The 27,974-nt window shown below is 52.1% G+C and overlaps 2 protein-coding genes across 2 annotated transcripts; both read right to left on the reverse strand.

Annotated features, from left to right (window-relative positions):
- Positions 1-1,579: 1,579 nt before the first annotated feature.
- LOC106986452 (keratin, type II cytoskeletal 5-like) lies at positions 1,580-15,016 on the reverse strand. The gene is made up of 9 exons (XM_015084616.3): positions 14,283-15,016; positions 12,268-12,476; positions 10,418-10,478; positions 9,249-9,344; positions 7,070-7,234; positions 6,170-6,295; positions 5,270-5,490; positions 4,673-4,707; positions 1,580-3,393 (listed from the first exon to the last, which is right to left on the reverse strand). The coding sequence occupies exons 1-9, from the start codon at positions 14,760-14,762 to the stop codon at positions 3,191-3,193; spliced, it is 1,596 nt and encodes a 531-aa protein (XP_014940102.1). The 5' UTR covers positions 14,763-15,016; the 3' UTR covers positions 1,580-3,190.
- Positions 15,017-16,416: 1,400 nt separating this feature from the next.
- Positions 16,417-27,076, reverse strand: LOC106986423 (keratin, type II cytoskeletal 75). The gene is made up of 9 exons (XM_027036217.2): positions 26,411-27,076; positions 25,682-25,896; positions 24,501-24,561; positions 24,050-24,145; positions 23,043-23,207; positions 21,028-21,153; positions 20,665-20,885; positions 19,277-19,311; positions 16,417-17,124 (listed from the first exon to the last, which is right to left on the reverse strand). Exons 1-9 carry the CDS (start codon positions 27,059-27,061, stop codon positions 16,886-16,888), a joined length of 1,809 nt encoding a protein of 602 aa, XP_026892018.2. The 5' UTR covers positions 27,062-27,076; the 3' UTR covers positions 16,417-16,885.
- Between the last annotated feature and the right edge of the window lie 898 nt (positions 27,077-27,974).

Below are 27,974 nucleotides of genomic sequence, written 5' to 3' on the forward strand. Positions count from 1 at the left end.
GGATTTGGGGTGGGGGAAGCCTCCACAAACAGGCTCAGGCCAGGCGGGTACTGGTTTCGACTCAGTGCCACGAGGGCTCCTGACATTGACTCTTGTCTTTGGGCCCATTTAGTTAAAAAAAAAAAAAAAAAAAGCCTACAGGGGACTCCAGAGGAGATGCTTTGTGCTTGAGGAGGGGAGAGGAAGGGATGCTCTCCCCAAGAATCTCTGGGCCCTCAAGGACGCATTGTGGTCAACCATCAGATCAATACTATTGTGTCACTACTCTTTTGCCTTTTCTCCTCACCCCGTCCCTGGTCTCCCTGAGGTAGACAGAGTCTGCTCTGGCCTGAGGACATTTCTGGGGACATTTGTTGCCCTCAGGAATTGTTCAGGTGTATGCGGGATATAGGCTTTCTCCCCAGCACCCAGGTCACAGCTCTTTGGAGATGTTTGAAATGCCCCCTGATTCTCTTCCTTCCTCCCTTTCTGTCAGTTCCATCAGTGAGACCTCCGCTGGGGCCAGCTGTCTTTCCCTCCCTCACTGGCTGTTCTCCAGGTCAAAATCAAGCCAATAATAATAATAGCAACTTATTGGGTGCTTCCTGTGTGCTGAGACCACCATAAGCCTTACATCCATTATCTCATTTAATTGTATGATGACGTCGTGGAGCAGTTTCTGCCTTACTGATGACGAAAGTAAGGAGCCGAGTGATGAAGGACTTAATTAAAGTACCCCAAACCACACAGCTTATCTGTGGTAGGTTGGGATTCGACCCTATTCTTTCTGACATCACCATGCTCTGCTGCTCTGGTGGAGAGAAGCCTGGTTAAGAATGGGGGTCTCCTGGGGCACCTGGGTGGCTCAGTCAATTAAGTGTCCCACTCTTGATTTCGGTTCAGGTCATGATCTCAGTTTGTGAGTTCAAGCCCCTCATGGGGGCTCTGTGTTGACAGCATGGAGTCTGCTTGGGATTTTCTCTCTCCTTCTCTCTGTGTCTCTTCCCCACATGTGCTCTCTCTCTCACAATAAATAAACATTTAAAAAAAGAATGGAGGCTCCTGCCAATATGCTTATGACTTCTTGGTTCCACCTGTAAATTAGGAGATTGGGACCCCACAGCTTTGGTTTAACTGTGACATTTCACACAGTTCCTTTTTTCATAGTCTTAACTTTGGGTCCTAGAGTGCTGGGGAGGGCAAGCAGGGCTTGGGGATGTCAGGGGTATAACAAGGGGCTGTGGGCAATGGTGGGAGGCAGAGGTGGGGTGGGGTGGGTCTTGTTGCATGATGTCAGAAAAAGGGGATTCCCATTCCACCCTCGGGTAAGAGTCCCAGAGGTGGGCCCAGGAGACAGTGCTGGAGACACCAAGAAGCCAGACTGGAGAGCCTTCCCCCTCCACCCCTAGGTAGACCAGAGTATGTTGCCATGATGCATTGGGTTCCCTGGAGCCCAGGACTAGAGCTTGGGAACAGAGAGTAGGATACTTCCCTGGATTTGTTGTGGGTGGAAGGCAAGTGCTCCAGGATAACACCAGGTCCAATGTTGCCCAGAATGTGAGATAGGACGCAGACTCCACCAAGACCTAGAGAGCTCGGTGACACTTTATTGAAGCGATTTTAGGAAATAGGCAGGCATGGGGAGCAGGCAGTTCAGAAGGGTTTGAGACCATCAGAGCGGGGTGACTTTTTTCTCTCCTGTCTTCATGTCTACAGCTGGCAGCCAGTCCCTGCCTGCTTTTGGAATGCATTTTGGTCTTGAATACGTGGCAGGCATTGGGAAGGCTCACAGCTCCTCAAGTAGGGGAAGATCTCTGTGCCTACGTGGCTCCCCTCTTCCACTGTTCCCCTACCTCTGCTTCCTTCACAGGCCGAGCAAGCATCCTCTGAGAGCGAGGAAAGACACAGGGGGAGGACTGCCCCTCTCCCGTGTCTGCCCTCTTAGGTCTTCCCTGTGGGGCAGGGGGTTTGGTGGATTGCCTTAAGAGTTGTGGTTGTAGCCAAGGCTGGGGACAGGAAAATCCACACTGTAGATATTTCAGAGACAGGGAGAGAGAGAAAGAAAGGTCAGCAAGGAGGGAGCAGGAGATCTATTGCCAAACGGATGAATGGGAGAGGGAGAAAAGAAATAAAGGGGCGGAGAGGAGGGATCGGGGGAGGAATCACATATGGTGGGGGAGGAGGAGAATAAGGAGGGAGGGTGGATGAGAAGATGGAAAGAGAAAAGTAAGCAGGAAAGAGAACTTTCCAGAAAAGGGACATGGCTACCACAGAGGATGGAGAAAGACTCCTGAGCCCGGAGGATTATTCTGCAGGGGGATTCTCTCAGGGCAGTTCTAACACAGGCCAACTGGACTCCCTTACCTGGTGCACCTTCTGCCTCGCTGCCTTCCCACAGCCTGGCGTGAGCCTGCCTCCCTCCCACTCAGCAGCAGGGCGGTTCTGTGTGGGGCGGTAATTCTAATATTGGCTTCAATGAGGCTGATTTGAAGGCGTTTGGCTATGAACGATCATGGAACATAGTCCTAGGCCATGGAGAACTTTTGGGTTCTTGATAAAATTATTCTATTCTAGCATGAATAATTGAGTTGGTAATGTTTTGTGTGGTGTTGATTTCTTATTCCAATATTCTGATGGTGGGAGTTGTCAGGGGAAGTGGCTGGTGGCTGGGTGGGGACAAGAAGGCAGGAGGTGAGGACACAATACGCCGGCCAGTTTGGCAACATTCCCTGGTGTGAGGGGGGCATGTAGGAGATGGTTCTGTGTGCAGTGAGAGAGCACACATGTGTGAACTCTGGCCGAGATTACACTCAACTTCTTTGGGGGTACCAAGGTCAATCCTAAGCTCACCCCTCCCCCATAAAGGAGTATGGGTGCAGTGGACTCGGCTCGGATGGGGAGAGGAAGACCCTACTTCTTCACCCTTGCTCTGGAAGCCACTGACGGGCAAAGTCCTAGCCTGGGTCTTGGCACAGGGCAGTTGAGTCAGCGTTAGTTGGATTGGATGCTTGGGGACTTTGGAGGGCTCTGGGATGAGGAGCAAGGGGGGTACCTCCTTGAGACAGAGGGATGGGCAAGGTGACCTTAGAACTCACAGACCACTCCCCTCGCCTCTGGCTGTTGATTGTGTGCATGGAGCATCAGCAAAGCGGCAGGCCTTAGGGTTGGGCATTGGGGACCTTGAGGGGGCAGCCGAGGCTGGCAGGGTCCTTTAGCTCCTGTAACTCTTCTTGGTGGATGACGTCTTGGAGATGATACGCATGCTGGAGCTGCTGCCACTCATGCTGCGGCCACTGGTGGAGCTAAAGCCGCTGCCCCCGCCGTAGCCCAGGCTGCTGCTGTAGCCGCCTCCGGCCACACAGAGGCCACCGCCACCTGCACTGTAGCCTGTGCCTCCGGTGGAGGAGACCACGGCTGTGGAGAGAAGGCACAGGGCACGCTGGCACTCTCCTCCGAGTCCCCAAGATCCCCTCCCTGGCTCTCAGCCCAGGTGGGCTCCCTCCTGCGGTGCTTTCTTAGGGAACAGGAATCTCCTCGGACCCGGGGCAGGGGTCAGAGAGGGTGGGCATGGACTCGCTGTCCCCGTCACACACTGCTCCACACTGAGCATTCCAATTGAGGGACTGCGCAGTTTTCAGAGCACCTTCACAGCTGTGAGCACGTTGATCTCAACGTGTCCGAGAGGACACTATTACTCCCATCGCCTCCGTGCCACAGAGGAAAAACGGAGGCACAGAGACATCAGGCAGCCTGCCCAGGGTCACACCTGCTCTGTGCTTCTTCCTCCTCTCCATGGGCCTCTCCTATTGGATGGAGCACGAGTTCTCCTCTCCTAGGCGGGATCCTAAGCTCCCCACTGGAACAGGCCCAAAGGCCATCCAGATGAACCTCCCCCAGTTGGAATCACCTATGCCACATCACTGAAAGTCAATGGTTTGTAGTACCTGCTCAAATATGTTCAGCGATGGGGAGCTCACTACCTTGGGATGTGGCTCCCCACCGCCTGTCAAACATTTGAAGATGCCTCTTTGACCTCCCCTCTGTGTGTCCATTTCTCCAGGTGAAGCAAACCCGTCCCTGTTATCAGCTGGGTTTGAGCTCTCCCCAGCCTGGCTTTCTGGCCTCCCTTGGTGGTCTGAGCCACACGGGGCCCAAGGAGACTCTAATTCTCGTGCCCAGGACTCAGTGCTCCCTGAATGTCCCCTCATCCTGCTGGACTATTCCGTGAGATGATTCTTCCTGCTCTCCCCTCTGCGAGCCGAGGCCGAGCCGGGTCAGTCACTGCTCTATTTGTTTGGTGAATTTGCTTCAATTCTAGATATGCCTCCTTCCATTTAACCAGCTTGGTAGCCTCTTGTGAGCTGGGTGCGTTTGATTTCCTGCCAGAACTCGCTAAGCCATCACTCTGCGAGTTGTCTGTCCTGTCCTGTAGCTCAGGTCCTCTGAGACCACAGTAGAGTCCTTCCTGTGGACATGTGACCACACTGGGACAGGCCCTGGGGGGTGAGGTATCACCACAGGTCTCTCTTGACCCCCCAGAAAGGAAAGGCCAAAGAAGAAAGGGGTCTTCACAGAGCCCTTGAGAGGGTCTTAAAGGCATCCCTGCCCACATCTATCACCAAATCCCTGGTAGTGATGCTATTGCTTTCTGTTTTGACTCCCACTTTTCTATTATCCCAAGACATTTACTTACAGATGTTCACAGGTCCGACACCTTCCCCAGTGAGTCTGTTGCAGGGGGGAAGAGAGAGAGACATTTTAATTTGCTGAGAAGCTGATGAGCCCTGGGCTCTTTGCATTTCTAGCTGTCAGCACGGAGTGCTTTCTGTATGCCAGGCCCTGTGCTTAGCAAGCCTTTTGTTCATCTAGCTAATATGAATCCGTGAGGGAAATCTAGAAGACAGACCAAGGGAAAGTGCATAGAGAAATGGGGAAGGACATGTGTTCACTAGAAAGGGGCAGTCAGATTGTAGGTATCTCTGGGCAAACACAGAGCCCCTGAGGTTCAACGACTGTGTGGCGTCATTTGTCATGGGTGTGGGCTGGAACGGCTCTGCTTATGGCCTTCTAGGTAGTCATGGGCCACCTCTCCCCGACACCTGTCTCCTTGACCCTCTGCCGTGGGTCCAAAAGGAACTATAGGAATGGCTGAGACTGCAGGGTGCCTCTGGGGAGCAGCTGCGTTTTAACCTCGTTTCTGCCCTTGTACTTTCTGTCTGGGGCCGACACTGTAGGGCTCTTGGTGTCTGTGGTGTTTGTTGCCCTAGTGGCATCTGTTTGAGCCTCTCACCTGCACTCCTCGCCCTCCAGCAGCTTGCGGTAGGTGGCGATCTCGATGTCCAGGGCCAGCTTGACGTTCATGAGCTCCTGGTACTCCCGCAGCTGCCGGGCCATGTCCTGCTTGGCCTTTTGAAGGGCATCCTCCAGCTCGGCCAGCTTGTGCTTGGCGTCCTTGAGGGCCAGCTCCCCGCGCTGCTCGGCATCAGCGATTGCGTTCTGGAGTGTGGTACACTGCCAGGAGCACACAGGGGTTTGTGAGCTCGCCCACAGACAGTGCAGTAAGATGTGCGTTTTAGGTTAAAAATATGGGAGGATTTCCTGAAATGGATTTCATGCAAAGGAGGTGGGAGCCTCATCATCTTTAAAAATAATTGGGGCATCTGGGTGGCTCAGTTGGTTGAGCGTCCGACTTTGGCTCAGATCATGATCTTGTGGTTTGTGAGTTCGAGCCCCGTGTTGGGCTCTGTACTGACAGCTCAGAGCCTGGAACCTGCTTTGGATTCTGTGTCTCTCTCTCTCTCTCTCTTCCCCTCCCCCACTCATGCTCTATCTCTCTCTTTCAAAAATAAATAAACATTAAAAAATTAAAATAAAAAATAAAAATGAGAGCAATCTCTGTCCTCCTTGGATAATCTGAGACTTAGCTATAATGGATAAAATGATTTGGGGGGGGGGTCCTTTCCAATGCCACGCTTCTCTGGATAGTTTTGTCTTGTATGCCCCCAGAGGACAGACTCTTCCCTAGAGGGGGGCCCAATGCCCCTGGAGTGGCGGAAGACTGCACAGTTACATTCCTGGGCAGTCACGTATCTGGGGAGGCTTCTCTGTGCATGGGCTGAATTGGGACCAGGCCCAGGTCTGCCGGCGGGCAGGTACATGGATAGACTGTCCTCTGGGAGCTCAGCTTTACCTGTTTCTTCAGGTTATCAATCTCAGAGCGCAGCCTCTGCATCACACGGTTCAGCTCGGAGATCTCCATCTTGGTGGTGCGGAGGTCGTCCCCGTGGCGGCCCGCAGACCGCTGCAGCTCCTCGTACTGGGGGCAGGGGAGTCAAGAGGCAGGGGCCGTCAGGCCAGAGAAAGGATGGCCGTGGCTTCTCAGGGCCCAACAGGCTTCCAGCGCGCTGCTTGGCGGTGCCTCCCTTTGCCCCCACTGCTACTTTCCATCTAATTCCATCTGCATGGTCTCTTGGCTCTGCCCTTCACTCTCCATGTCCGCGGGCTCCAGCCCACAGCTGGACCCTTCCTGTCTGTGCCTGGAAGTCCCTCCACATCAGGGGTCTTATCCTCAGAAGCTCAGCAGCATACAGGCGTGCGTGTCACTCTCTGATTTTAAAGCTTTTTTCACATTTGTGACCCCCACCCAGCTCTAACCTGGAAGATCTTATTGTGTAGCCCATGTCCAGCCTTTGCTCCCAGTCCCTCAGCCACTGCCAGCTGAACCTCTCTTCTATGGATCCAGGAGACTAGGCCTTGTTCTTGTTCCCACCTTGCCTGTCTTGCTCCTGCTGGCACTGATGGGTGGTACCATCCAGCTGTCCCTTGCTGTCCTCCACAGGGCATTGGAGGTATGTCTATCCTCCTCCCTGGCAGAGGACTGACCGCCTCCTGCCTGCATCTGGCTGTTCCCTCAGGTCCTGACAGTGCTGCCCAAGGGGTGCTCCCGATGGAGGGACAGCCCCAGGCTGAACGCATATCCCTTTGACCCCATCAGACTGGGACACCTGAGAGGACAAGGCTGTTGACCTAATTCGCCTTTGAAATCCCAGTTCTCTAAGATTCTTTTATGGACTTGGCCTTGACCCCTCACCTTGATCTGGTACCAGGACTCGGCCTCGGCCCGGCTGCGGTTGGCGATGTCCTCATACTGGGCCTTGACCTCAGAGATGATGCTGTCCAGGTCCAGCTTGCGGTTGTTGTCCATGGACAACACCACGGAGGTTTCTGAGATCTGGGCCTGAAGCTGAGCCAGTTCCTGTGTTGGGGGCCAAAATAAAGAGCTGAAGCAGGGTGTGTGTGTTGGGAGATGGTGGCCAGGGGAACAGACCCCGGCATCAAGGACCTCACTTGCACTGTTGGGGTGCAGCACCTTGTTTAGGCCCGAAGGGATGGGAGGCACATTAGGAAGATGGCTGAGTTTATGCCATAGCCTTATCATCACCTCATCTGCAGGCAGAGAGCAGCCTCACAGTAACTCTAGCTAGCATCCTCCAGAAGTCACTCCCACTATCAAGGGAGTGCACCTTGCTGTGACCTGTCAGTGCCAGGATGTCTCATGTTCTGAGAAAACACAGCCTTTCACACCAGAAAAAGAAATCCTCTCATGACAGAACACTGAGTCAGGAGGAGCCAGAAACTCTGCTGCATCTCAATCCTGTTTCCCAACTTGGCTCCTTCCTCCCTTCAGGGATGGGAAATGGAAATCAGCTCGAGACAGCTGAAAGGGCACCGGAACAACACATTCGAGTCTCAGGTCTGCCAAGCAGGTTAAATGGCTTCTCTGAGTCTCAGAGGGGCTCATCCTAGAATTGCTTCATATGCTTTCCGTGAGGATTAAATCAACTCATATCCACATAACACGATTTTTGAAAAGGTAAACCACAATCAGTTTGTTAATGATCACGTTCCAGGATCATCTAAGGTGGTGGTTCCCAAAATGGGATCCTCAGACCAGCAGCAGCAGCATCACCTGGGAACTTGCTCGAAGTACAACATTTTGGGTCCCACCCTAGACTTACTGAATCAGAACTGGTGTTTTAACAAGATGTCTAGAAGATTCTGACACACTTTGAAACCTGAGAGTCATCGGTCCAAAGCAGAAATTTAAGTGAAGCTATCCCTTTCCTTTGTTTAATTAAACAGCGCTGCTGCTCCATTCTCCCCGCTCATGTATTTCCTGCTTTAGGAAATTATTATTTCATTGTTGTTTCACAATCTGTTTTTCCCAACAGATGGCTGACCTAGCTCAGGGGGTCTCAGCCCACATGCTTGCAGCTGTCAGCATTGAAGCGAGTAAAAAAAAGAGAAAGATGATGCCTTTGTGCCTTATGTGGGCTGCAGGGTGGTCATTGAGCCCGTCCAACTACCTGGAGCCCATGCTTCTGCTCCCAGAACATGACCAACTTCTGTTGGACACCAAACATATGCAATGCACAGGCATATCACGGGTCCTTACCAGGCCCACTTGGAGGCACACAATGCACCCTGCACCCCTGCCTTGACATCACTGACCCCATCTCTACCACTCTACCTCACTCACTCTCCTCCAGCCACCATGGCCTCCTCTTGGCATTCTTTGATCCTCAGTTCTTCAGCTTCTCTTCAACTATCACCCACCTCCTACCTGCTACGGTTCCTTGTTGTTTCTTTCCATTGCCCCTGCTATGCCTTAAATGGTATAGTTTCCGATCCTCCCTGTGCTGCCTGTCTCCCTTACTGTCACAGAAGCTCCAAAAACGTAGGCGCCTTGTTGTGTCTGCTCAGCCCTGCCCCTGTGGCCCCTAGCACAGTATCTGGCATACAGCAGTGCATGACAGCATGTGTCTTCAGAAGAGCCAGGCAGTTGTGCTGTGTGCTTCTAGAAGCACCCAAGGGCTCATTGATGGCGACCTGGTTTGTGAAATTGCATCACCCTACAGCCTCTCTAGGAAGAGTAGCTGATAAGTCTGAGCTGGACTGGGTGAGCCTGGCTGCTCAGCTATGTCTGTGGAAATCACGTATAATTCAACGATAGGGATTTTTTGTCTGACCAACAGACATGTTTGGTCCAAATGGTCAAGGTGGAATTTCTCACCTCATCTGAGCCCCCAGCTGCCCGAGGGAACCTCATTTTGTTCCTTAGTAGGGAAGGCAGCATCTGTTCCATGAATTCCAGCCCAGGGATGGGGTGGAGGGCAGAGAGAAGATGAAGGAAGGAGTTGTCAGTCTCTGTGCCCAGCCCAGGACCCCAGCCTCCAACGCTTGTGGGGAGAGCACCTGGCACTGCTTACCGCATCATAGAAAGCTCTCAGGAAGTTGATTTCATCCATTAAGGCATCCACCTTGGCCTCCAACTCCACCTTGTTCATGTAGGCAGCATCCACGTCCTGGGCACAGAACATGCTGTCACTCTGAATCCCATCCTTCATGGGTCAGCCAGCCTCTCTGACTGGGAGTTAGGCTGGAGAAGTTCATCTCCCGGGGATGAGGGTGCTTCTTTGTTCCAGGATATGGAGTGGAACTTGCAGGAGGGCCCATACTCTGTGGGGACCAGGGCTCTTGGGGAATGCCCACTCACTCATCAGCTGGTGCCACATGAACAGATGTCTTTTGTCACCTGCATGTGATCAGGTCAACCCCATCCTGGCTCCTTGGGCCTCTGCTGCCTCTGGGCTCTCTCAGCCTCTCCCCACGCCTTCCGTGGCCTCCCCCCTTCCTCACACTCTCAGCAGCTCCCTGCACCTTACACACCGCTGCTCCATTCTCCCCGCTCTGGCTGGTGTCCCTTCCCTCTGCCTGCCCCCGCTGAGCAGAAGGATCCATAACTCCATGGAGCTGATCCCTGTCCTGCCCCTGTCCTCCTGAGCCTGACTTGATGTCCTGGAGACTCAGCTCAGCACAGGGTCCATTTTGCTTGTTTCTCCCCACAGGGACTCCACATGGGGAGGAGCTGGTGTCATGATTTACAGCTGGGACTTTGGAGTCCCAGATCCTGACTCACTGCTGATGATCTGGGTAAACTTGGGCAATTTACTTAACCTGCCTGAGCCTGAGTTTTCTCACTTCTAAAGTAAGACCTGCTTTGGGGCCCCTGGGTGGCTCAGTTGGTTAAGGGTCTGGCTCTTAATTTTGGCTCAGGTCATGATCTCACAGTTGGTTGGATTGATCCCTACATCTGGCTCTGCGCTGACAGCATGGAGCCTGTTTGAGATCTCTCTCCCTTTCTCTCTGTCTCTCCCTCACCCACACGTGCACGTGCGTGCACATGCAACCATGAGTGTGCACACCACACACAATCTCTCCCTCTCGTTAAAAAACATTAAAAAATGAAGTAAAACCTGCTTCAAAAATTAGTTGCACAGATTAAACTTGTAAGGCCACTGGCTTCAGTGGCAGCTGTCACTCCCAGAAGGGGCTACCTGGGCTTCAGCATCAGGAGGGAGAAACCCTGTCCCCGTACCTTCTTGAGCACCACAAACTCGTTCTCTGCTACCGTGCGCCTGTTGATTTCTTCTTCATACCTGTGGGAAGGATCAAGAAGTGGGTTGTCAACGGTGACCATTTTGTAACATATAAAAATATGGAATTAACATGTTGTATACCTGAAACTAATATAATATTGTATACTAATTATAAATCAATTTTTAAAAAGTGGATTGGTGTTAGGAGCAGGGTTCTGGGAGTGAGGTCAAACAGTGGGTGCTGTAGGTGGGTAGATAGTGTGGGTCTCCAGAACGGACACAGAGGACGTGCTACTGGAGCATAGCTCCCCTGTTACACATGCCCCACTCCCATCCCAAATCAATCACACAACCACCTCTGCCCGAACAAAACTCAAACCCAAAACAACAATGAAGCAAAGTCACCCCCTCATTCCTCCTGAGATTGCATTTCTCAGGGCTCTGATCTTTAGAGGGCTGAGGCTGCATAAAGGGGCCAGAATGCCTCCTTTTTCACCCCCTTGGTATCGCCCCAAGCCAAACAGAAGAGAAGAACAGAGAGGATGGTCTGACCCAGGGCAGACAGTCCCAGGCCTTGGCTGGCTCCTGCGGCCTGTGTTGCCCTCATGTGGCCTTGCCGCTCTGTTCTTAGTTGCACTGAACCATGGAGAGGAAGCAGTCCCTCCCACCAGCAGCTGCCCAGGTTTCTCATTCTTCAGTTTGGCCCTCGAGAGCAGCCCCACTCGCCCCACCCCTAGGGGACACTGGCCTCTGGGAAGGAAGCTCCCCTTCTGCTCTAGGTGATCCTTTTCCTCCCAACCCTCCTGAGCATCAGTGAACCCCACCCTTTTTAGCAGCTCTGGGCAGCTGGGGTTGGGGCTTTATCTCCTCCACCTACCAGCTGAGTCACCAGGGGCAGGTCACTTAACCTAACAGACAAAGGACCTGGGTTCAGAGAGTCTGAGATCATTCAGTTAGTAAGCAGTTGAGCCAAGATTCTAAATCCACTGACTCTAGAGTCTATAGTGTTGTCCAGTAGAACTTCCTGCGACAATAGAGATGCTCTCTATCTGCATCGGCTATGGGGCCCGTTAGCCACGTGTGGCAACTGAGCACTTGAGATGTGGCTAGTGTGACTGAGGAGCTAAATTCAAATTTTATTTAATTTTAATTAATTTAAATTAAAATAGCTGCATGTGGGTAGTGGCTACCATTTCAACTCAGTTCAGACCTGAACTCTCATTACATTATTCAAAGCATAACCAAAACTGCTTAGGAAATTACTTATTTTGTTTGGACCAAGAACATCAGAAATAAATGAAATCAATAAAAATAAGGAGCTGCTTGAATGTACAGGCATGAACATGCCATCACGTTTAGTGGGGTGTGTGTGTGTGTGTGTGGTTCCATGGAGGAGGCAGAAGATAGGTCTCCTCTTGCTTTGATCGTGGCCTTGGCCAGGGTTGGGGTGGATGCCCAAACATTGTGCAAATTAGCCGTGGGACTGAGTGGGAACAAATGTGATGGTGAGATTCTAGAGGTTTCAGTCCTAACTCATGAGTTGCCCCTTGTATCACATTGGATACAATAGTTGCTATCTCAGAGCCTTACTTTCCTGTCTGCAGACTTTACCAGATTGTTGTTCAAATCCTGCTGTTTGTGATCATGTCAGTTACCACCCTCTATAGCCCCACCCCTCCCCAGAGCCTCAACAATCTTGACCACAGGGTCCCCTTGCTTTTTCTGATTCCATCTCACTGCCCTGAGCCTGTGTCCCCTTTCTCCGCTGGACTGGACACTTCTAGAGAGCAGGGCCTCCCAGGAGCCTCAGGGCAGGGACCTCCCAGAAGCTGGTGGAGGGTCCACTCACTTGTTCTTGAAGTCTTCCACCACGTCCTGCATGTTCTTGAGCTCTGTCTCTAGCCGTGCCCGCTCTCCACCCAGGCAGTCCAGCTGCCGCCTCAGGTTGCTGATGTAGGCTTCAAACATGGGCTCGATATTGGCCCTGGTGGTTTTATGCTCCTGCAGGAGGCTCCATTTGGTCTCCAGGACCTTGTTCTGCTGCTCCAGGAACCGCACCTGTCCCAGCCAGAGGAGAGAAACTGTGAGGGCTGCCCTGTGCAGCCTCCCCAGAGGGCTCTGGGCTACAGGACCCCCCAGCAGTGCAGAGAGGCCCTGAAAGACCTTGGAGTCCAGGTAGCAGGCTCCTCTCCTTCATCCTGGAAGGAGCCTGGAATGTCAAGAGCCACCCAAATGTTGGTGCAATGGCCTGGGAGGCAGGTGGTGGCTTGGTTTGGAGATGGGAGAAGTAAGACCAGGACCAGAGAGGCTAGAAATCATCCATATACACCAAATCATGCTGATGTGTGGTAGCTGAAGGAAAGAACACTCCACCACCATGTTCCTGGGTGGGATTTTGATTCCCCTTAAATGGGCAGGAGGTTCTTGGCAGAAAATGAAATCTGTCCGCTTCCTTTCTTACGTGATTTCTCTAGATCTAGAATCTGAACTCAGTTGCCCATACAGTCCAAGAATGCTGAAATGGGTCACTCTAACGTCGCGTTGAGGGGAACTGGGCACGATCCCAGCCATGTCGACAGCCAACTGTGTGGCCTTGCCAAGCCCCCTCTGCACCCAGGTCCCTTGTGGTCTTGTGCTACTTATTTGGTTTTCTTAAGTTGCACTCATCTGCTCCTTTGTCTGGGAGGCAGTCCTGTGAATATGTGAATACTTTCTCGCTAAACAAAGTCCTTCCTTTGGGAGCAGCTGGAATGACACGCAGTCTCAGAATGAAGGAACAGAGGAGCCTCCCAAACAGAGAAGATGGCAGTGTGCCTACAGAGAGCCTCTAACAAACACCCTACTCCCCCTTCCCACCTTTGTCTCTTCCTTTGTCACAGGCCGGAGGGCAATCCTGACTCCAAGTCCCTCCATAGCACATCCCCTTTTCTCCACTATCCTCCAGATAAACCAAGAAAAGGAGGGCCCACGGTTCCCCTCAGAGCCGGCCTCCTGGAAATCTCACATCTGTTGGTACAAACCCCAGGCCAAGTGGGCTGGCATGGGTGATAAAACTCAAGAAGCACTGCTTCAACAGTCCCTTTGGTTAGATATGGGACCATATGATGAAGCATTTCATAGCCTGTTAGACCTGCACAGTCACCTTGGAGTCTGTCTGTCCAACCCAACCAAGGCCCAAGAAGTTAGGGAATGTTTTCCTAGCAGTAGAGCCTGGGCTGGAAGAGTCTGGCACTCTTCTTTCCAGACCCTTGAACAGCTTCTTCCCAAACAAAAGCAACCAGCTCAGATGTAAACCGGTGGTGGTGCAAAACAAAATAGCTTCTTTCCCTGGACATGGGGAAACCCCTAAGAGTCCAGGCATCCAGCAGGGTGCACTCAGGGCTGACATCACAGCTTAGCTCTCACCGGAAGAAAAGTGGGAAAGCCGGCCCCTCGCCAGTCACAGACATACCCAAATCACCAGGGAGGCCACCACAGGAGGAACTGCCTCTATTAACTGCACAGGATGAAGTGACCCCAGCCCACTTCCATGAACTGAACTCATAACCTTTCTTTCCTTCGTCCTTTTCCCTTCAAAACGATCCATTTTTGCTGTCTAATTTTAAGCCAAGTACACATTCATTATCCATCAAAAGAACAATGTCCTTGCAGTAGGTCAGACAGCTCTAGAGTGTAGAGATGAACATTTTTCTGCTTCCACCGCAACAGGGTGGGAAATCACTCCCTCCTTCATCTGGCCGGCAGTCTCCCCAGCCCCCAGGATCACAGGTCCTGGGCAAGTCACAGTAGACCTCAGAAAAGCACAGAAAGGACACATACCCTGGGCACCAGCAACTTTCCCAGTGGGGACCACTTGCCTCTCACCTTGTCAATGAAGGAGGCAAACTTGTTGTTGAGGGTCTTGATCTGTTCCCTCTCCTCCTTTCGTACCCGCTGGAGAGAGGGATCTATCTCCAGGTGGAGGGGGGTCAGGAGGCTTTGGTTGACGGTGACCTCCTGGATGCCCCCAGAGCCAGGCATCATCCCAGCTCCAAATCCATACCCACCGAAGGCTCCCCCAACCCTGTAGCCCATGCCTCCGAGACCCAGCCCATAGCCAGAGCCCCCACCGCTGGCCCGGTTGGAGCGGTAGCCTCCACTGATGGAGATTCTCTTGCTGCCTCCAAAGTTGTGGAGGCTCCTGGTCCCGAAGACACCCCCAAAGCCACCCCCGAAGCTCTTTCCACCCTGGGAGACGGAGACAGAGCTGAAGCTGGGCCGGCAGCCTGGGAGGAGGCTGGCCGAGGAAGCACTGAAGTTCCGAGTGCCTCCTGACTTGATGGTGACAGAAGATCGTTGGGTCATGGTGGGAGCTGGTGCCAAAGAGGCAGAGGAGCGAAAGTATCAAAGGAACGAGGAGCCTTCCAAGTCTAGCTGTCCCAGGCTCTCCTTCACTTTTATGCCTTTCGAGAACTGGGCTTGGCCGGAGAACATCAAAGACCACTCTGTTGAGTTCATCTCAATGGCATGTCTGGTCACAGCCCATCTTCCTGCCCCCTAATCATCATGGGGAACACCCTACCCAGGGCAGGACCAGGCCTGGTCCAGGTCCTGCTCAGGACCAGGTCCCGAGCCCCCCACCCACCCAGGTTCTCAGGCTCACGCTGCAGACACTCCCACTCTTTCCCAGCTGCTCCTCTCTTTGGATTCCCAGGTCTTAGACTCTGAACTTGATTAGGCCCTTCCTGTCAGCGGGAAAGGAAAAGAAACCTCCTTTACTGAGGATTCCATTTGTGCCAGGCCATGTGGTTGGTTATTGCCAGTGTTATGTCACTTGATTCTCATAATAACCTTGTGAGTGTGGATGACAATAGTAATTGCCAATGTGTATTGAGCAGCTGCTAGAGGTGGCTGCTTTACACCTGTCTTCTCATTTAATCACCATGCAACACCAGGGGTAGCCGTTATTATTCTTGTTTTGCTCATGAAGCTACTGAGGCATAGAGTCATTGAGAAACTTGGCTGAGGTCACGTGGCTCATGCCTGCTGAGCCGATGTTAGGGCGCAGTGGTCTGACGGCAGGTTACTCTGGATCTTTGCACCTGACACTGGTGGAAGAGAGATGGCTTATCTGAGGGTGGCAGGCACAGGATTTCTTGCCACATTCCTGTCCCCTCGTCTTCTCTCGTCCGTGAGGACCAGGGACATTTAACAATTGCCCTCAGAGTCATTTCTCTTCTTCCTGCCATCCCTCCCAGCCCTTCCTGATTTTAGCCCCTGGTTTTAGACTCGTCTTCTGTTGTCTTGGTTCATGGCCTCTCCCCCCTGCCACTTAGCTTCTTGCACAGCACCCTCATTGATTGTGGTTCAGACTCCCAGTTCCTAGCTCCCACCAGTCCTTAGCGTGGTCCTCAGCCTGGAGCCCACTTCCTCTGAGCCCACATGGGCTGTCCCTAGTCTGGGTGATGCCGGGCTCAGGCCTTATGGGAGGGGTTCAGCAGACTAAACTCAGGAATGTGGGTTAGACATCCTGGATGTCTCACTGCTGCCTGCAATTATGGGCCTAAATGGCTCCCCTGCTTGGTGAAAGCATTGCCCCCAGGGCTGACTTTTAACTCCTCTCCTGGCCTGTTATTTCTCTGCTCAGGTCTGCAAGTTTGAAGCTGTCAGGGAACAATCAGCCCCTTTGCTGGAGGAGGGCTGGGCCGCCCACCCTACGTCAGTGTCCTCAGAAAACAGTCTGGTTTTGGGAGGAGATGGTATCGCCTTGAATGACATACAGAGTAGGGAGGATGGACACAGCTTCTGCCCAGGGGCTTGGGCTTCTCAAGGAAGGCATCCCAGCATGAGGCCAGAGGAAATGGGCAGAAAGACCAGGAAGGAGTCTAGCCAGCAGTTGGTGCCCCCTCCATCCCTCCCATCTCCCGAGTCCAGCATTCTCCGTTCTGAGGGAAATGGGGAGGGTCTGATGTGCACTGGGGACTGCATCCCCATTCCAAACAGAGGGATGGACACCGAACACATTCCACATGCATTTAATAGACACATTCCAGGGAGGGAATGTGTCTCACTCCCAGCAGGCAGCTCATAAGCACCATGAGACAGGTGGGGCTGACAACCTGGCATTGAGATGGCCTGGAAAACACTAACTCCCTAACTCTGCAACTGGAAGGTGGGGAGAAGGAAGGAGGAGCTGAAGCGGGGGAGGTCTCTGCACGATAAGCTGAATGTGAATCTTGAAGGAGGGCGGCAGTGGCACAGGGAGGGGACAGGGGCACTGTGGGGACTGCCAGGAGGGCAGAGGCTGGCTTAAGTTGGGGAATGGGGTTTAGCCAGGGCACCGGGCTTCCTTCCCAGCAGCACAGGCAGGCCTTGTGGAAGGGGAGAAGAAGGAGAAGGACCCAGGTATCCTGTCTGGGAGTGCAGGCAGGCCAGGTCTGCAAGCAGGCAGGCTTCAGGGCAGGGGTGAGGAAGCGAGGTGGCCGCACTTAATGCTTGTAGCTCTTCCGGCTGGAGGATGTGGTGGAGACAAACTTGACACTGGAGCCACTGCCCCCGAGGCCCCGGCTGCTACTGGCACTGAAGCTGGAGCCACCCAGGCCTGCACCCAAGTTGTGCCCGGTGCTGGTGGTGAAGGAGTAGCCGCTGCCCCCGCCTAGACCCAGGCTTCCACCTCCAGTGCTGCTACCACCGCCGTAGCCGCTGGAAACGGTGGAGGTGACCACAGCTGCCAGAGGAGAGGAGACATAGTCAGAATCAAGGGCAGGAGAGAAGACACCCAGGGTGTCAGGGCTTGTGCCCTTAAGTCTGTGGGTGGGGGGTGGGGGTGGGGGTGGGGATAGGGTTGTCTGGTCAGGCGGCTGCTTTATTCCCTGCCCACTTGGTGAGATCTCTGTCCTGTGCTCAGCTTCGTTTTCCCTGGGCTGTAATGCCAGGCAGCCTTCCAGTCTGGAATGTCTTCCTGCCTCCCCTCTGCTACTTGGTGCCTCGCTTCCCTCCAGAACTTAATGGAGACTTCTGTCCTCCAGGCCGCTATCCCATCACACTCCCCTGTGGCTCTGTCCCCGTCTCTCTCCGTGGGCCTGGCTCTGGTGTCTCCTTTCCTTCTCAATGGCATGTACATGCCTCCCTTAGTGTTCCCAGCCCCCACACCCTGAATCCCAGAGTGGGGCTGGAGTCATCTTGATAGACTGAGGGACAGATGACCCACTGGCTGGCCAACTCTGCTCCCATTCTACCTCCAACCTGTCTTTTCCTAACTTTTATAACCACCCAATCACCTTCAATATTCAGTACCCTATCTGGGGCTCTTCAGAAGGGAAACTAAAATAAAAATGGACTCTGTTATAGAATGAGTTGTGTCTTCCAAAAAAATGTGTTGAAACCTTAACACATGGCTGTGAATGAAACCTTATATGGAAATGGGACCTTGCAGACAGAATCAAGTTAAGAGAAAATCATTAGGGAGGGCACTACCCCAGTATGACTGGTGTTCTTCTAAGAAGAGGAAAGGCATCCATGTGAAGACAGACACATAGAGAAAGGGCCAGGTGATTACAGAGACAGCAATCAGAATGATGCAGGGCAAGGAACACCAAGAGTTGACAGCCACCTCTGGAAGCTAGGAAGAGGTGAGGAAGGAGTCCCCTCCAAGTGTCAGAGGGAGCAAGGCCTTGTCGACGCCTCCGCTTTGAATTGCTAGTTCTAGAACAGTGAGACCCTACATTTCTGTTTTAAGCCACTCAGTTTGTGGTACTGTGTTGCTGCCCTAGATAACAAACAGAGACTTTCAGTTGCTTTCAAGAGAAAAGAATCTTTAGAGGTTATACCATTCATCCCCAAAACTGGCTTTGAGGGTCTCTGGAGCCACTAGCCAAGGGTATCAGCGAGGGAGGACACCTGGGTAGTTCAGAGGGCTCTGGCTTCTAGAATCATCGGTTATAATAATCAGTGCTTTTGTGAATCCCGCATTAATGAAAACCAAACTCACTCATACACTGTGAAAGTCATGTCTGTTAGCCTCACGATGCCAGCACTGAGCTCTGTGAATGAGTGTTCTTCACACTGCCGGGCCATTCCAGCTTGCCAACACCCTTCCTTGTTCCTGAGCAGTGGCACCCAAATGCCCTGTCTTATGTGCTCTCACTACCTTGGAAAACCTTGGTAACCTTCTGTTGTTTATGCTCTGCAGAGCATAACTGAGTGGTAGGGCTTCTCTCTACACTGTTCCGGAAAGGGGCTGCCTTACAGCAAGGACCTTGGACCCAGTGCAAAAGCTCCCTTTGAGGGCCAAGGGCAGACCAGGGTTTCATAAATCCCGTCTGTGCTAAATGTTCATCTCTGAGCTAGACCTGCACCCCCAGCAAGAAAGGTGTGGAATCCCGGGAGGTGGGGGGTGGAAGCTGTGTGTTTTCTAAACCCATGCAGAAGAGTTCCAGCAGACTGTGGTGTCTTTCACTTGCAAAGAGGTTAGACTTGGGACATCAAAGATTCTCTCTTAAAAAAAAATTGCAGGGGTGCCTGAGTGGCTCAGACCTCTAAGTATCTGACTCTTGGTTTCAGCTCAGGTCATTAACTCATGGTTCTGGAGTTCAGCCCCACACTGGGCTCTCTGATGTCAGTGGGGAGCCCGCTTTGGACCCTCTGTCTTGCTCTCTCCTCCTCTCCCCACCTTGCATGCTCACACACACTTTCTCTTAAAAAAAAAAAAAAGACTCCCAATATGGCTCTCATTTTAAAGAAGTTAAGACCTCAGACCTCAAAATGAACCTGATTCGTGGGCTCCCTTCCAATGCCACATGCACGCCCTCCACCCTCCCACACGATGCCTGTTCCCAACCACATGCACACCAAATGACGTGGGAGGATGTCATACTCACAGATGTTAACTGGAGAAACACCCTCACCACTCAGCCTGGTTGGGAGGAAGGGGGAGAAGGAAGGTTACTATTACGTCCAGCAGCTTGTGGGCATTTGAAACAACATTTCTGCAATTAAGTGCATTCAAGAACCCTTTATTATTTTTATTGCAGAAGTAATGGAGGTTGAAATTATTTAAATACTAGTAGTATTGAAAACAATAATCTAATGAATGAAATAATGTGGAGTTTGAGGTTCTTAGGAGTAAACCCTGTAATCTCAAAGACACATTTTTTTGGTTCAAACTAGGTAGACACCTGGAGAAAATTAAAGCTAATCATACACTAGGGTCAGTTGGAAAGGCAGGGCTTGTTAAGGAACAAGGAGATTTCTCTCTCAACAATGGACTGTTGTCATGCACTGGGCAGTGCTGAGGTGATTATAGGTGTGGAGAAGAGTCTGAGTCATAAACATAACAATAACAATAATCAGCCTATTATTGTAGCAACTAGAGTAATTTTGCTTTACCATGCTAAGGACAGAACTGGCATTCATTCATAAACACATACTTAGAACATTAAAAGGACCTGTTACCTACATTATGCTGTTTAATTCTCTCAGTGACCCCATTAAGTAGGTATTATGATCTCAGTTTGATGGATAGGGAAATGGAAGCACAGAGAAGCTGACAAAGTTGCCCAGTTTTGAAGCCAGACTCATTTGAGTCCAAAGCCCGTATCTCCGGCCACGAAACTGAGTGATTGCTAAGATTTTCTCAACACTTACTATGTACCATGCATTGTTCCAAGAACTTTATGTGCATTTCCTTGTTTCAACCCTCTGAATAACGTACGAGATAGAAATAGAAACCATGGTTATCGTCATTTTACAGATGAGGAATGGAATGGTAAAGTAATCTGCCCTCCGTCACACAGCTGGTAATTGGCAGAGCGCAAAGGTCCCACCGAGCTTTGGGGCTCTGATGGTTTGGCCTCTTTATTCCATCACTGAATAAACTGAGGACCAGAGAAGGGATACTGACTTCCCTAAGGTTATGCGGCTAGTTTGTGGTAGGTCTGTACGCCCAGATCCCGGGACAATTTATTCTCAGCCCAGAGCCTTTCATACCACATATCCAGACCTGCCACATAACCCAAATTCTCCTTTGATAGAATTTGATTGCCTAGGACCTGATCAGATCCTAGATTTCTACGGGTGCCCAAAGCAGTTGTACTTCAAATAATGATTTACTGGCCTGGAAAGAAATTATGTCTGTTTTCTTTTTCTTTCTCATAGTCCAGTTCCACCTGCATTCTGCTCCCTTTTCCAGGAGAGAAGGGGGCCACAGCAACCCGAGCCCCTAGGAATGGTCCGGCAGCTGGAATAGAGCAGGTGCATAGCCCCCCACCTGCATTCCTCGCCCTCCAGCAGCTTGCGGTAGGTGGCAATCTCCACATCCAGGGCCAGCTTCACGTTCATGAGCTCCTGGTACTCCCGCAGCAGCCGGGCCATGTCTTGCTTGGCCTTTTGCAGGGCCTCCTCCAGCTCTACTAGCTTGGCTCGCGCATCCTTGAGGGCCAGCTCTCCACGCTGTTCTGCGTCAGCAATGGCCGTTTGCAGGCTGGAACACTGTAAGAAAAGGAGGAAGCCGTGAGCTTTACTGACAGCCCCTGGAGGTGCAGTGCTTCTTGGGCAGGGGTCCTGGAAGCATGGCAGAACGACCCAGGAGAAATGAGTGTGCAAGGAGCTCTCGGCTCTCCCCAAACTCCACCTGCTTCTTGACGCTGTCGATCTCGGCTCTCAGCCTCTGGATCATCCGGTTCATCTCCGAGATCTCTTGCTTGGTGTTGCGGAGATCATCCCCGTGCCGGCCCGCTGTGACCTGCAGCTCCTCGTACTGATGGAATTAGAGCAGACTCAGTCACTGCATCAGACGCCTGGGCTGGGCACTCCCTGTGTGCACAGCCTGGCTCTCAGTGCCACCAGCAGGCCCACCCATTCACTGATCATTCACACATTCCCTCGCTCATTCACTGAGGTGCTACTTCTTAGGCACATCTACTTGCCAGGCATGTGCTAGGCTCTGGGAATATCAAAGAGAGCATAATCAGACCCTTGCTTAGAGTTTATTGGGGGAGATAGACCTTAAATAAATTAGCATATTATTGAGTTGATATTTCCAAATTGGGATAAGTTCCTCTTAGGAAGTGAACAGGGGAGTGTAACAAAGGAATCTGACCCAGATATGGAAGTTGTGGGGATGAGCCCAGGGAAGTCCTTCCAAAGATGGGGGTGCTCCGGCTTCGTGTTGAAAGATGGAAAGGGGTGACCTAAGTCACAGGCTGGGGAGAAAACATTCCAGACAGGGGAAATAGCCTGTGTGAAGACCCTACAGCAGGAAGGAGCATGGTGAACTGTAGGAGTGGGAAGGTGACTTGGTCACTGTCCTTGGGGCTTTCAGTCAAGGGGCATACATCCAGACCAATGTGACCATGAATTTTGGTAGCCCTCCAGATGTCAGTGCTGGGGGAGCAGGGGTGTGCTGCAGGGAATCCGTGTTGGATGGAGCCGGGCTGGGGGGCACAGTTCTGAAGACTTTGTAACAAAATCCCGCATCTGAGGGAGCTCTCCATCTGGTGGTGCATATCCAGGATGCACTCATTTAGGAGAAACAAACGCCCCCTGTCTCTTGCCCACACCTTTACCAAGGAAGAAGAGTCCCTGCTGGAAGGAAGATCTGTCTGGCTTTGAAAGCGCTGAGTGGCCCAGCTGCTCTGTTTCTAAATATACACGGTTAAAGGGAACAACAGGCCCCGCCCCCAAAGAGAATTGTTCACTGTAAATCAGCTACTGTGAATTTCAGCTTAAGCGCATCCCACCTCCACTCACTGTCTTGTCTCTGCCTCCACTCTGTGCACACGTGGCACCTGACACCCTCTTCCTTCCTTCCTACCACGTTGCAGGGATAGGGGCTAAGGCAGTACACTGAGCGTGGCAAAAGAAGGAATGCCACATGCAAGTGAGCTCCTGAGTCTGAAAGGGGCCTGGATTTGTCAGGGAGCTGATCTCATGGATTGGACTATCCAGTCTACCACACCCTCCAAAGCCAAACCTTCTTCTGGCCATCTGTGACTTTGGACAGTAGCTCTCCGTGGTCATCCCCACACCCCTCTTCCTGATACAACCTCTCTTGCTTGGCTAAGTGCCCATTTCTGCCTTCTAGCCCCACAGGACTGCTTTTTCAGCCTTAAATAACATCTCCGTCCTTGGTAAGCTATTGTCCCTGGATGCTTCCAAATGGACTGAAGACCCACCTCTTCTTGGAGGCTTTTTATTAACATGGTCTTTTCCCTTTCTTGACGCCCCCCCCCTTCCATTTACTTCATGGTCTCTCACACCAAAAATAAACTGTTTGCAGTTTATTTAGTTACAACTCTGTAACCCTACTTGACATACATGTGTCGAATGAATAAGCCATTTAGAAATAGCTTTATGACTATTTCTTGGTTGTTTCGGAGTCTCACCCAGCCCCAACGAAATCATAAGTGACGTGGGGACGATGGCTGTCCTGAGCACTCAACATTGCCTGACCACATATTAATGTGTATGGTTGGGTTTCCATACGCATTTCAGGTTGACTTTGCATAGCACCAGACACATCTGCCATGTTGAAATAAACAGAAATGCTCATGTATTTCCCGAGGTTTGTGGCTAATAGTTACATGCTTATTTGGGGCTTCTGATAACACTAGTCCCAGAACCTATCATAGAGGTGCCCACACTCACCTTGGTCTGGTACCAGGACTCAGCCTCGGCCCGGCTGCGGTTGGCAATGTCCTCATACTGAGCCTTGACCTCAGCGATGATGCTGTCCAGGTCAAGGCTGCGGTTGTTGTCCATGGACAGGACCACAGATGTGTCACTGACCTGGGTCTGCATCTGGGACAGCTCCTGCAGAGCCAGTAAACTCAGCGTCACCAAGGCATGAAAAGGAGGGATCTTGAAATCACACAATTGACTACCCTTCTAGGTCAGGACTCCTTTCTTTGGCATCCCTGGCAGGGGTTCTTCCAACCCTTCTCTGGGCACTCACAGCTATTTATGGACTCCTATGCCAATCGCTGAGAAGCTTCTGGGTCACAGATCAGTGTGATGGGGGTGTGTCCCCCAGCATAGCTTCCCAAGACCCCTACCTGTGTGTTTTCCTTGGGCATGAAGGGTGGCTCAGTGTTCTCTGGTCCAAATTATACTAAGCTGAATATGACATGTTGATTGATATGCCAGCATAAAATGTTTCTTTAGGATAGAGTGAGGTTTAGGACCCTGTTGCCCCCCATACAATGTGACTTCATCACTCTCTACTTCTCTCTCCCCTTTAAAGACCCAGGTCTCTGCCTTCACAGTGGCAGTGCTGAGAATGAGGCATCTTCAGGGGCAAGAAGCACCCTGACCAATGAGCTGAGGGGCAGTTGGCATTTTTGAACTTTTTTGGGAGGGGAGAGGGAGAGGTGGTCTTAATTCTGTGGGAATGCTACCCAGGGACTTGGGATTCGAGAATTGGCACTCCCTCCTTGCTATGCTATGGGGTGGAGGTTTGAAGCCTTGGAGCTGGAGTAGGGTTTAAGGGGGCAAGATTTCGAGCAGTTCTCTCAGGTCCCCATGATCACCCCAGCCCCATCTTAGAGTATCTGGGCAAGATGCTGGGTGGAGTCCCTATATAGATAACGTCTGCAGCATCTTTTTCTTTCCAGGCTCCAGACCTAGGAGGGACAAAAACATTTGCAGGCTCTTACCGCCTCAAAGAGCATCCGTAAGAAGTTGATCTCGTCTGTCAGAGAATTGACCTTGGCCTCCAGTTCCACCTTGTTCATGTAGGCTGAGTCCACGTCCTAGAACAACAGCACAGGATCCTTCTCTGACACCACAGCCCCAAGCAGTGAGTCCAGAAGAAGTTGGACGGACTCCTCCCTGGCCCTTCCAGGTTGGATTTTAGCAAACTCTGAGTCTGGGGTTTGGGGTTGGGGTGGGCTACTGCAGAGAATGGGAGCTTGAGTTGCCTGAGCTCACAGAAACCCAAGCAGGGTCAGTGGGACCATAAATCCAGAGGGAGCCTTTTGGCAGGTTTGAGCTCTCCAGATACTGTCAAGGGTTATGGGACATTTCTTGGGAGTCCCAAGGGTTGAGTCACCCCACACTCCAAGATTCAGTTTCGAATCTTCTCCTTTGAGAGACTTTTCCACCTACCTTCTTCAGGGCCACAAACTCATTCTCAGCAGTGGTGCGCTTGTTAATTTCATCCTCGTACCTGTAAGCACAGAGAAGAGGAGGCGTGATGTTGAGCAAGTGTTCGGTTGAATTCTTCCAGGCTGAAATCTTCCCTTGCTTCTGGTGTAGCAAGAGTTCAGAGACCTCAAAGCCTTTCCAGCTCTTCCACTGGCCTGTGTGTGACTTCGGGTGATTCACTTAACCTCTATTTCTCCTTCTATAAAAGGGGAAATCATTTCTTCTGCCAGAAGTTTTTTTTCTTCTTTCTTTTGTAAGACTAGAAGGTGAGCATGGAACTTATAGGAATAGAAATGTGTACTTATGCAACTCCATCGTCTTAGAGATGCACAATTCCAATATTTAAAAAAATTTTGTGGGGTAGGGGTGCCTGAGTGGCTTAGTCAGTTGAGCATCTGACTCTTGATTTCAGTTCAGATCACGATCCCAGGGTTGTGGGATGGAGCCCCGCGTCGGGCTTAAGATTCTCTCTCCTCTCTCCCTTTGCCCCCTCCCCTGCTTGTTCTCTCTCTGAAAGAAAAAAAACTAATTTTATGAGGTAAAATTTGTCTGTTCAGGAAACTGTTCTGGAAGATTCTGATGACTTTTCACCAAACCTCAGAGCAGCTGTGTAAGTAGTATGCTTTTAGTAAGTAGAGTAGTAGCTCCACCTCAGAAGCCAAGGGTAAGCCAGCTAAAGGGTTAGGGAGGATCATCCCTTTTTGCTGGATACCTCAAGTACTGCAGCCTGGATGATGGCCAGTGAAATTTTGCCTCCCCCAGGAGGATCGCCTTGTTTACACTCAAAAGCATTTGCCCTGGAAATGCACCTTTTCAATAGTAGAACCCACATCCAGCAGAACTAAAGAATATGCTGGCTGTGAAATAGTATTATGCTTTCCAGAGTAGCAATGTTGTGTTTGATGATGCACACATCCCTTTGAGGTCATGTGGACAGATTAAAATAGACTTCTTAATAGTGATGCATGAGATGGGAGTCCGTTTGTTATCCCACACCATGCTGTCTTCATCTCACGGGATATTGACTGCAGGTTCCAAATCACCCTGCTGGCACTGGCATTGGCTCCTTTGCACCCAGCTGGTCCTTATAAATAGGAGCCCTGGGATGACTGTGTGTGACCAGGAGCCCATCTCCCACTTACCTGACTTTGAAATCTTCCACAATATCCTGCATATTCCTCAGCTCAGCGTCCAGCCTGCCCCTCTCAGTGGTGACGCTGTCCAGCTGCCGGCGGAGGTCATTGATGTAGGCCTCGAAGAAGGGCTCCAGGTTCTGCCTCACCGTCTTGGAGCCCTGCTCTTGGAGGAGCTCCCACTTGGTCTCCAAGACCTTGTTCTGCTGCTCCAGGAACCGCACCTGCAGGGAGGGAGCAGGAAATCTTGAGAAACTGGGGAGGCAGAGCCAGACCCTCCAGTTAATAAGGGGGAGAAGAAAAATATGCTTTTTACCTGATACCCATCTGTCAGCTATATAATTGACATCTCCAAATGGAAATGAGAGAGCCCTTGAAGCTACCCCCACAGTTCTCTGGGGCTTCCATAGAACTGGTGTGCTCAGCTCAGAGGTCTCTTTGGGGAGACTCTACTCTTGGGTTGAGGGTCTGGACAACACTTGCTCTGGGTTAGGTTAGTTTGCTCAGTGGAAACTTCCTGTGGAGAACAAGTTAACTCTTCCTTCAGAGTTGGCTGAACCAGCCAGGTGGCTCCCAGGGAGGATGAGGGAAATTTCCACAAGGACCTGTGGGGTGATCTGGCCCCACTCGCAAGGGACCTGTCCAGCGGACGGCTCTTCCATAGGGTGTCCTGGTGGGGGCCTGTCCAAGAGTTCCTGCTACCCGGACCCAATGGCACAGATGCAGCCCCCGCCTCACCTTGTCGATGAAGGAGGCGAACTTGTTGTTGAGGGTCTTGATCTGCTCCCGCTCCTCTTTCCGCACCCGCTGGATGGAGGGGTCGATTTGTAGGTTGAGGGGAGTCAGGAGGCTCTGGTTGACGGTGACCTCTTGGATGCCTCCAGGGGGGCAGACGGGGAAGCCTGAGGACCCATAGCCTCCTCCGGCTCCGCCCCCATTGCCAAATCCACTGGCGACCCCAAACCCGCTGCCAGCCCTGCCGCCAAAGCCACTCCGGAAGCTGCCGCCGCACCCCCCGATGGAGACCCGCCTGGTGCCCCCCAGGTTGTAGAGGCTGCGGCTCCCGAAGCCTGCCCCAGCGCTGCTCATTCTTCCCAGCCCCGCGCTGCCTCCCGTGGAGCGGGCCACGGAGACCGAGCTGAAGCGGGAGCGGCCGGTGGCAGGGGTGGTGGCCGAGGCTGTGCTGAAGCCCCTGCGGCTGCCGGTCTGGAAGGTGATGCTGGACTGCCTGGACATGGTGGCTGAGCGAGGCTGGCAACGAGAGCTCCCGACACGGGTGCGCGTGAAGGGGGATGGAAGAGACCGGGCATCTGGGGCGCCCCGGGCCGCCAGGGCTTTTATGGGTCTCGGGGAGGGGCGGGCACTGCTGATGGAGGCCTCTGATGGCATCCCCCAGGCATTCGCCAACCCTGAGCTCACCCTCAGCGCCCCTCGGAAACACCGGCAAGGCCACTGGTTGGTTCCCCTGGCATCCCTCCCCCACGTGGAAACTGCTTTCCAGTCGCAACTTGATCAGCAGACGAATGAGAGGCACGCTAATTGCTTTCAGTCATGTCCTAATCATGCATCTCCTAATGGGCTTTAAAAACACCACCTCATTTCTAAACCGCTTTCTTAGGCCTGGGACCCACTCCCTCCTGTGCAAACATTGTGTGTCAAAACAAGTGACTGCGATTCCCCTTCCCCGTTTCCCAGGCCTTCTTCCTTGGCCTGGGCGTCCTGTTCCTGAGCATTTCCTCGGGAATTACCGCCTGCGCCCCCTCCCGCAGCTGGCCTTCCAGGTCCTGAAAGGCCCGCTGCACACATCTTTCTTGGGAAAGCACCCGGTTTTGATTGCCCCTTTCTTTTCCTCAGAAGCTGCCCTCTCCGTTGTGCAGGTCACACCTGACCTTCTGCAGCAGGAGCTTGTGCGTGCACGCACACGTACGTCCTGTCTGTTCCCCTATGGTGCTCTGGGGAACAGACCCTCTGTCTGCTGGGGAAGGTTGTGGGTGGACCGAGATAGGTTTGAATCCCGGCCCGCCACTTACTAGTTGCGGCACCCTGGGCCAGTCACGAACCTCCTCCGAGCCTCAGTGCTGGTATCTGTGAAGTGGGGTCTGTGATGAGGATTCATGTGCGAAAACAGCTTCTGCAAGGCCTAGGGGCGTGCAAATGCTGAGTGAATGCTTGGTGAGGCTTCTCTCCCTCTGGGACCATCAAGCACAGATGAGAAGAGAGCCCATCCCATGGCAATTCTGGTGGGGATTCAAAAGGAACACAATATACATTCTTTTTCTTTAGTAACAGGCCCGTGGTCCTG

This window comes from Acinonyx jubatus, chromosome B4, assembly GCF_027475565.1.
Source record: "Acinonyx jubatus isolate Ajub_Pintada_27869175 chromosome B4, VMU_Ajub_asm_v1.0, whole genome shotgun sequence".
Classification (NCBI taxonomy): Eukaryota; Metazoa; Chordata; class Mammalia; order Carnivora; family Felidae; genus Acinonyx; species Acinonyx jubatus.

What these genes read in the sequence shown, in the direction of transcription:
- LOC106986452 (XM_015084616.3), bottom strand. Translation starts at nt 14,762, where the DNA reads ATGACCCAACGATCTTCTGTCACCATCAAGTCAGGAGGCACTCGGAAC. An exon ending in TGAGAGCTTTCTATGATGCG is followed by an intron (nt 7,235 to 9,248) that starts GTAAGCAGTGCC and finishes CCCCCAACACAG; the next exon opens with GAACTGGCTCAGCTTCAGGC. An exon ending in AGTCCTGGTACCAGATCAAG is followed by an intron (nt 6,296 to 7,069) that starts GTGAGGGGTCAA and finishes CCCTGCCCCCAG; the next exon opens with TACGAGGAGCTGCAGCGGTC.
- LOC106986423 (XM_027036217.2), bottom strand. Translation starts at nt 27,061, where the DNA reads ATGCCATCAGAGGCCTCCATCAGCAGTGCCCGCCCCTCCCCGAGACCC. An exon ending in AGTTTGTGGCCCTGAAGAAG is followed by an intron (nt 24,146 to 24,500) that starts GTAGGTGGAAAA and finishes CTGTTGTTCTAG; the next exon opens with GACGTGGACTCAGCCTACAT. An exon ending in AGTCCTGGTACCAGACCAAG is followed by an intron (nt 21,154 to 23,042) that starts GTGAGTGTGGGC and finishes TAATTCCATCAG; the next exon opens with TACGAGGAGCTGCAGGTCAC.